Below are 9,411 nucleotides of genomic sequence, written 5' to 3'. Positions count from 1 at the left end.
ACTGCTACCAATGAATAGGCATGCAAGACTTTTATTTGGATTCTTGGGTTTAAGCAGTGGTGTCAAGCAAACATTCAATTTTATTTCCCATGCTACTTTTATCTATTCTATATGAAACCCGGGCATCATCTGGAGACTTAGTGTGAAGTATTCCTAATGTGTGGGTGACATCAAATTCTATCTTTTCATATTATATGATTCAAGAGGCTTTGCAAGTGCAAGAATAGTGTCTGGAGGCCCTGATGGGCTGCCTGAGGGCCAATAAATTGAAGCTGAATACTGAATGGATCACAAGCTTTGTGGATAAGTGCTTTCAGGTCCAAAAAATAAAAATAAAAAAGACTGACACAATCCCCCACCCCAGAGCCCAGGAATTTAAGAATCTATTAGTCTTCCTTAATTTAGCATGTCCTTCATTATATCTACATTATTGCTGGCCCTGGATCATTTTATGGCAGTACGCAAGATGCTTTATAATGAAATTCTTATTTGGTTTATTAGAAATTTAATGCATATTTTAAAATACAGTACCATTGATGAACACTCTTCCATTGTTAACAATACATTTCTATTATGTCTTGTTCAATACATTCCTTCCCAGAGCTCTCATTAATGCCTCTTTGACTTCCTTGTTCCTGAAACTATATATAATGGGATTTAGCATAGGATTGATTACTGCATAAAATATAGAAATCATTTTATCATTCTCAGGGGAGTAAAATGATTTTGGCCTCATGTACATGAACATTCCTGTGCCATAATAGATGGTCACTACTGTTAGATGGGAAGAGCATGTGGAAAAAGCTTTGTGTCTGCCACTAGTGGTACGAATTCTGATGATAGCAGCAATGATGTAGCCGTAGGACACCAGAACCAGGATAAAGGGCAACATTAAAGTGCCTGCACCCCCTATCAACATCAGAAGTTCATTTAAAGTGGTATCAGTACAGATCATGTGCAGCAGAATGGGAGCCTCACAGAAAACATGATTAATAACATAGGGTCCACAAAGAGGGGGCAAAGATAAGTAGAGTGGAACCACAGAGACTAGAAAACTGATGGTCCAAGATGCTGCAGCAGTCTTCACACAAACACGGTAGCTCATTATTGTGGTGTAACGCAAGGGATGACACACTGCTACATAGCGGTCAAATGCCATCACTGCTAGAAGGAGACATTCTGCTGCTCCCATAAAGAGGGAGATATAGGTTTGCATCATGCACAAATGATATGATATAGTTTTCTTGGTGGATATCAGGTTGGCCAACATTTTGGGGACCACAGCAGTGGTGTAGCAAAGGTTCAGAAATGCCAAGTGTTGGAGGAAAAAATACATGGGAGTATGCAGATGGGGATCTGCTGTGGCCAAGCAAATTATACTAATGTTCCCAAGAAGGGTTGCAGCATATAGAAAGAAGAAGATTGCAAAGAGTAAAGGTTCCATTTCTGGATGATTAGAAAAACCCAAAAGCATGAATTCCCAAACTTCTGTATCATTTGTTGGTCTCATAATGCCCCATCGATTCCAACTATTGGGAGGGGGGAACCTGGGAGAAGAGCAGACAAAACTACCTTTTAGAATGTGATAATATAGATGTATCATCATATATCCTAAACCTAAATCCTACATTTAAAGTATCATTCATCTAACACAAAATACAATTTAAGCAATGTTGTTCTATAACTTCACTAGGCATATCTCCATCAGTTTGTCAAGTCAAGTTTTAGTTTTCAGTTTTATGCTCTTTTGCATATGCTAAGTCTGGAAAAGATCAGTAAGGTTGTTTTCTGTCTGATGTAACTTATTGTTTATGATAAAATTATAAATTTGTGATCTATGGAACAATAACTATAAAATTGTGAACTATGCAACAATTTAGGAAAGAAAAAAGAGTTCTTTGATCATACAGGCAATAGAAATTTCATAGATATGAAAGCAGAGCAGAGCTAGGAAGAAATAGAGACAAATGTAAAAAGTTACATAAAAAAAAAGTTATTTTGAGCAATGATAGTACAGGTTGGCTTTCGGGTATTGTTGGATTAAACTTCCCACCGGCAAATAGTCAGGATTGGTGGGCATTGTAGCCCAACAATATCTGGAAGGCAACTCATTTATGATTTTAAAAAATTGTTTTAATAGTTTTTCCAATCTTTTTTTTTTTTTTGTTATATGCCTTAATAATAATTTTAAATATTGTTCTATTCCTTACTTGCATGCATCCTAATCATAACAATAGAAATAAATCTCATTATATTCACTTTTCCCTATCTGAGTTTAAATAGGATTCCTTCTTCCCTTCCTTCCTTCCTGCTTGATTAACAGATGTTAACAGAGGTCAGCCGAAGCAAGGGTTTCTTCCCATGGAGGTAGATATCAGATTATATAGTTAAACTAGGTTTCTATGTATATACTCAATGCAGATTAGGTTAGGTGGGCAGATAGGCTAGGAGCTGTAAAATAAAAAGATAAAACATGAACATATAACTAACGCAATGAAGTCCAATAAATCTACAAAAATCTGCAGTATTATCACAATTCAACATGACTGGTAAAAGCAGCATCAAGCTGGCCAGTCTATACTTATGTTTGCCCACCACACTCGTCTTAAAGGTTACATATTTCTCTTGCCTAGGGAAGCTTACCATATTTGTTTAATACTACAAGCTCCCCTCCAACACATACAAAAAGCACATTTGAAGAGATGTGCTTATACAAATATATTAATATTCCTTTCTTTCTAGAATACATTCCATTATCTCCATACCACTTTTGCTCCATGCACTTGTATCCTCAATTATTTTTATTTGAATTCTAAGAGTTTTATTGAGAAGAAATCCCATTGATTTCAATTTAATTTCCCAGGGGAGAAAGGGAGGGAAATAAAAGTCTAATTGATACACTCTCCTTATAGTACCTTAACCTACCTTAATTGTAATATGTACATTCATTGCTCTTTGGCCTTGATGTTACATTGACAATAATGCTGGTGTTTAAATTCACTGACAAATGGAAACATTAGTGACCCGTACTTGGAAGGTACATAAATGACACTCTTACTGCCATGCAGATTTTCTGTTGAGATGTGATGTTAATAATAAAGAATGGAGATGAAATATAGGAGTAGGGTGTAGGAAATGAACCAGAACTGAGTTCTCAAAGAATCAAAGTCTTTTAAGAGCATAAAAACAGAAAGAGCCCTGCTGGATCTAGTCCAGCATTCTATTCACACATTGGTCTATCTGATATCTGGACTATTTTGGAGAGAAAGGTGAAGTGTAATTTTAATAATAATAACTAAATAAAAATAGGAAGCAGGCCCAGAGACTGAATCTAAGTACAAGAGCATTTTCTCCATTTTACCAGTACAGTAAATGTTATTCAGAGAGCCACTGCCTTCAATTGTGAAAGTAGAGTCTAGTTAACATTCTCAGTACACACTAATAGCAATATCAGAATATGTTTCATTCCTTTCATTTATTCTTTTCTTTTAAATCAAGGATTGTACCTAGTTTTGTCTTGTTCACCTAAGTCTCTGATCAAGCTGAAATTTATAGTAAGGATGAAAGCAATTGTCACTGGCACTCTTTTGCCTCTGCAGCCCCTGTTCCATTCAACCTCTACTCCAAAGGGCTCAAAGTCTCCACAGAATATCATGGCAGGTTGCCAGAGAAAGGATGGATTTGCAGAGTTCCCTTCCCTCTGCCCATCTTCACAAAAACCTCTGCTGAATCAAAGAACATTGTGTGAGTTGAAGGACAGAATTAGAGACAGTCCAATATGTTTATTTGTTCCTGGGGGAAAAACCCAAGATAACAGCAAGAGACACTACATTGCATGGCCTCCAATATTTCTCCAATGAAAATAGGAGAATGGAATTGCGTGTGTAGGTCCCCAGGCCACCCCTCAAATAACTTCACACATAACACATAATTTTGGTTTTGGTTTTTGGGCACTATTTTGGCCACAACTTTATTAAAATACAAAATCAGTGAGTGATTGTTTAGACATTGGTTATGACTATCTGTCCCCCCGCCAGGGACAGAACTGACACCCCGAGGTCCAATCGGTAGCCAGTAGAAGGGAAAGTCAAACTTGGCGGTCATTTGAGCTAAGCGTCGGACCCATGCCGCTCACCCCAGCAGCTCCCCGAAAGCTTGCCGGCCCTGGTCCCATGACAGGGATTCCCATGACAGGGATTGGGCGGCCCTGGTCCCATGACAGGGATTGGATGAAATCGTGGCAAGCCCCAGGATTCCTTTAACGGAATTCCCTTCAGCGCAATAGGAGGGGCAGGCACAGCCTATCCTGACCCCTCCACCACCAGCATATTATAACCAATGCCTAACTGCAACCTTACAAGTTGTGACGAATTGCTGAGCAGTAGGCAAAAACCAAATGGCACAGCCAATCACCAAATGGCAAAATTCCTACTAGGCCCCTGCTCCAAAGCAGACGACACCATGACAGGCAAAGCAAGGTCAACCGGAAAAGAGGGTGGGCGGGCGGGTGATCCGATGCACTCTGCAAAGAGAAAGAGAAACCAGAGTGCACCAATATTTAAAGACTATGGTCCCACCCACCCAATTTGCAACATACAATTTGCCCCAGCAACCTGGTTACCCAATCATAATGCCAGGCAACAACTATTAACCTGCTGGGCAACAAGAGGCCTGGCCCGGTGGCCCACACTGCAACACGTGCTCTCATTTATTGGAGAACACGCTTTATCATTCCATAATTATAATTTTACTATTTATATCCCACACATCTTAGTGGGTTGCCCCAGCCACTCTGGGCAGCTTTCAACATATATAAAAATGTAATAAAACATTAAACATTTTTTTTTAAAAAACAACACACTTCTCTATACAGAATTGCCTTTAGACGGCTTGGGAGGCAAATAGTCCATACCTCCCCCATATTTCTCCAATGAAAATAGGGAAGTCCTAAGGAAAAGTGGGACATTCCGGGATCAAATCAGAAAACAGAGCGGCTTCTCTAAATCAGGGATGTCCCTGGAAAACAGGGAAACTTGGAGGGTCTGTCATTGACATTCCCAGGGTACAGTACCCCTCTATTCTGGAGATTCAATAATTGTAAAAAATGGGAACCAGTCAAGAAGATCCCTTCAGCTCCACCTTCATCCAAGCACAGTACAGGTAGTCTCATTGAAATAAATTAGACTTACGTTGTCCCATTGATTCCATAACTACCTTCTTTTGGATCCAACCCATAGTGTGTTTAATTCCTATTGTGTTTGGTCTTAAGCAGATAAGCTGAATAGTATTGAATAATATGACCTACTTGTATACAGTTCATACCACATGAATGCAGAAGAGGATGATAAAAAAAACTTCTATATTTACTCCTATCTTCTATATGATGGCTTTATTAGTAGTTAGAAAATCCCCAGGCTCCAATTAACTTTGCACGTCTTACTATGAAATGGACTCAGCAGAAATTACCACTCCCTTAAAAAAACAAAACACTTACAGGATAATGGAAGGTTAAAATGGACAACCTTTAAAGAGATTTTTAGGGCCATGTTATATTGTTACAGATCTGGAGAAACAGAGTTGGGTGGGCGAAGGCACCCATAACTGCTACAGGAGGGGTCAACAAGGTTTATCTTGCCTGGGCCGATCCCTCCATGGGCCGGATTGGGAGCATGTGCGCCTGTGATTTTTGGTGTCTGCGCGTGCGCAGACGCGATTTCCGGTGCCGCGGAAGCAAGTCCCTGCACCACACTGCATCGGGTTAGCGCAGCCCGAGAGCAGGCAGCTCAGTTTGGGGACTGCTTGTGGGCCAGTCAAATGACCTCCGCGGGCTGCTTCTGGCCCATGAGTTTTAGGGTGCTGACCCCTGAGCTAGAGTTAGGGAACGTTGGAAATTATTATATGGCAGAATTTAGATTATGTTTGCAGTATGAAAGGGAAGGTGCCAGACTAAACCAAAAAATCGCCTGGGAAGAAGGGCCATTAAGGTGTAATTACTGGACAATGGCCAGCCACTGACCTTCTGCCTGAGCTCAGGGTAAATAGCAGAATTGGGAGGGGACAGTTACAGGAGGCATGATGTCACACAGGAAAAATGTGCCCTTTTGGTAAAATAAAAGAGGTCTAGATAAGTGGGGTGAGTAAATAGAGGTTGGAGAAGAAAAGGGAGGACTCCACAAGCTGTTTTGAAGACTGAACCATCATGGTGAACTGGCTGGAGGCAGGTTGGGAGATAGGCATGGAGATGCCTGGGAATCCAATGCTGGGCTACAGTGAAGGAAAGCCTCCTCCTGAGATGTAATATTGTGAATTCTCCCCAAGCCCATGTGTAAATATTTGTAAAATAACCCATATTTATTAAAGACCTTAATCTCTACTATTCCTTGATTTCCTAGGCACAACCCTGGTTGAGTACATGGAACCCCCTGGAATCTTGCTACCACTTGGCAGAGATTGGGGGTGGGGTGGCACACAAACTTTAACACACACACACATATATATATAATCTAGATGTGAGTTTCACAGGAAGGCTTATGGGGTTGACACAAGGATCAGATATCTCCCAATAAGCCAAACTCAAACAGGCTCATGACTAAGTCTATTAATCAGTAGTCTCTCAAGTCTTCTTCTTTTTTTTAATGCATTATTTATTTGAAAATTCACATATTTGCTGGGGGAAGAACTTTGAATATAAACTACTTCCTTTGCAAAGGGAAGAAAATGCACCTTTTAAAAACAGGGAATGCTTTTCTTTCCAAAGGAGGCATGCAAAGCTTCTTGTGCAGTACTTCCTAAGCACCAACGGTCAGCTGGGTTTCAGTTACCTGGGAAGCACTGTGCAAGGGGGCTTAGCAGACACCACAAATCAACTAGAATTGCCATATTTCAAAAAGTAAAAACCAAGACACCCCAAATGACAGCCCTACAATCAACTGATCTGCAGTGCCTGCAAAGCCTTTTTTGTCCAAGTCCCACCTATAGCTGCCCCACAGTTGATGTCACATATGACATATGATGTCACATGATGTCCCAAATTAATGAATCAGGTGGATTTTGTACTTCTCACAAATTTGTGTTCTCAGTTCATGTAAAATGTGTAAGTGCATTATCAAATGTTCATTTTAAATTATATTTAGAAAAATACATTTTGTGAGAAAAATACATTTTTGAATGCTAAACTTAACATTTTGACATGGATTTCTTTATATATGTATGCATCATCACACTTTAATGCAGAATTAAATTAATATTTGCAATGGTGATACAGACTAGAAATATACTGATCCAACCAACCCTTGTTACACATCACTACTGTGTCTGAACAAAGCTCTGAAACCAGAGCATAGAGTTCCAGGTAATTAATATAGTCAGAGTCGATTTATTTATAAACCACATATTCTACAAATACATCTGTACTTGAAGCAGTTCACAAAAATATCTACCGGTAAATATCGGAACACATTTTGTTGCTGGCATCCTTCTGTCTCAGGAGACAATGGAAAAATACATATGCTGTAGAGACTAATATAGGAGAGAGATGTTTTGTTGTAGCTGGGGTAGAGGAAGGAGCACATTTACAAAGCGTGTTCTCATTAAAGGAGAGCACGTGTTGCGGCTGGGGCTAGGCAAAGCACCCTGTAGTTGCCAGGCAAAATTGAAGGAAAGGGCCTGGCAAGGATTGGTGATGGTGTTGCTGGGGCAATTTGTATGTTGCCACTTTGGGGGTGGAGATCAGAGGATATTTAAGGAAGGCCCACAGAGAGTTGCTTTCTCTTTCGCTGTGGGCATCGGATCGAACACAGCTAAAGACCGGTTGTATAAATCTATATCTCATTCCTCATTTTCTCCTATTTTATTTTATTTATTTATTTGATCTTGGCCTTTTGTGTTTATCTCCCCAAAGTCTACCCCCCCCTTCTTTAATTTATTTTCCAGGTTCTTTGTCTTTAGTTTTCAATTTTTATTTGTTTTTGTTCTGACTCTTGTTTCCATTTTACTAGCCTTCCCCCCCCAACTTTCCTCGTGGGCTTTTGGTCCTGTGGGGCTGCTGGGGGTGGCCAGGAGGGGGGGGGCGGACCCTAGGCCTTTCGGCCCGGTTCGTAGCCGAGGCGCCGGGGACGGGGCTGGTTGACCTTCGGGCCCTCGGAGCTTTACCATTCCCCCCCCCACTTCGTAGGGTTACTAGAGAAAAAAGCGGGTGCTTACCGTAGTCCTCCCCTGGCCTCTCACTGCGGCGGCCCCCTTTTCGCGCGCTTCGGCGCGCTCTTACTAGCCGGGGCGGGCCGGCTGGCGCGGAGGCTCCGCGCAGGCGCCGTTGGAGCCGCCGATTCGCACGCGGCGCTCGGCGCTTGCTTATTCGGCCCTGTTTGGGCCGGGCTTGGGGAGGCTTAGTCAAGCCTTTCCCCTCTTGGCCCGGGTATAGCGGGGAGTGCCTGGGGGAGCTGGGGGAGGCCGTGGGACGTGCCTTGGGCTCGGGGCCTATTTGGGCACCCCCCCCACCCGGCTCCGAGCGGTAGCGGCTTTTGCCGCGCTTCGGCGCCTGCGGCCTGCTGAGTTGGGCCGTTTTAGGCTGCGGGGGGGCCCTCCTCGGACGTTCCAGCTTTAGCCGGTGGCGCTTAGCGCGCACAGCGGCTTTGGTGGTTGGAGGCCTGCTTGCGGCCTGCTTTGGGCATTGGGGGAGGCCTTCTGCCTGAAGTCAGTTGGGAGGCCTCCATTTTGGGGAATTTTGGCGGGAGCGCCATTTTCTACTGCCTCCTCATTGCGTGCTGGCCTCTAGTGGCCGTTTATTGAAACGCAGCTATACCATTGGCCTTGATTACTGGCTGCGCCACCTGCTGGTGAGCCATATAGTTGCACCTATCGGGATTGATTGTTTTTCAGGCTGATTGACTATTCATTATAACAAAGAGCACTGGTGTAGCCTTGCATTAATTCTATTATTTGTCTTTTTTACTAGTAGCAGGTATGGCTCCAAAGAAGAAGGTGTCACGGAGGCTTGATCTCGCTTCCTCAGCGAAGCGGCCCATAAAAGGCCCGTCCCAAGCTTTGCGTTCTCCAGTGCCACAGCGATCTTTGAGACGCCTTCAGTCCATGGTCACTGGCTTGGCCAGTGACCCAGTGGTGTTAGCACGTGTTGAGGCTGAAATGGATGGTTTGATTCAACGCTGCTCGACTCCGACGACTTCTTCTGCTAGTCCAGCGCCGCCTGTTGACGCACCTCCTTCGGTGTCATCTTCGGCTGAAGATGAGGGGGAGGATTTGTTAGCTGGGGGTCTTTCGCGTACTAATCAATTGTCCCAGTCGTCGGTCTCACCTGTCTCCCAGGCTGCAGCGCCAAGGGTACGGGGCGGCCCCAGGGGTCCGACCAGGCGGAGGTCATCCGCCCGGATTCGGGCGGCACGGGGTTCAGTTGTA

General features: G+C 43.0%; 1 protein-coding gene across 1 annotated transcript; it reads right to left on the bottom strand.

Moving 5' to 3' along the window:
* Window positions 1-571: 571 nt before the first annotated feature.
* Window positions 572-3,547, bottom strand: LOC308461525 (olfactory receptor 2G3-like; the record flags this gene model as incomplete). Its single annotated transcript, XM_080978522.1, has 2 exons — window positions 3,507-3,547; window positions 572-1,547 (listed from the first exon to the last, which is right to left on the bottom strand). Exon 2 carries the CDS (start codon window positions 1,508-1,510, stop codon window positions 572-574), a length of 939 nt encoding a protein of 312 aa, XP_080834648.1. The 5' UTR covers window positions 1,511-1,547; window positions 3,507-3,547.
* Window positions 3,548-9,411: the final 5,864 nt, after the last annotated feature.

Source organism: Podarcis pityusensis, assembly GCF_964106645.2.
Source record: "Podarcis pityusensis genome assembly, chromosome: 13".
Classification (NCBI taxonomy): Eukaryota; Metazoa; Chordata; class Lepidosauria; order Squamata; family Lacertidae; genus Podarcis; species Podarcis pityusensis.
The sequence above is the reverse complement of the archived record's forward strand: the minus strand, read 5'-3'. Positions and strand labels throughout refer to the sequence as shown.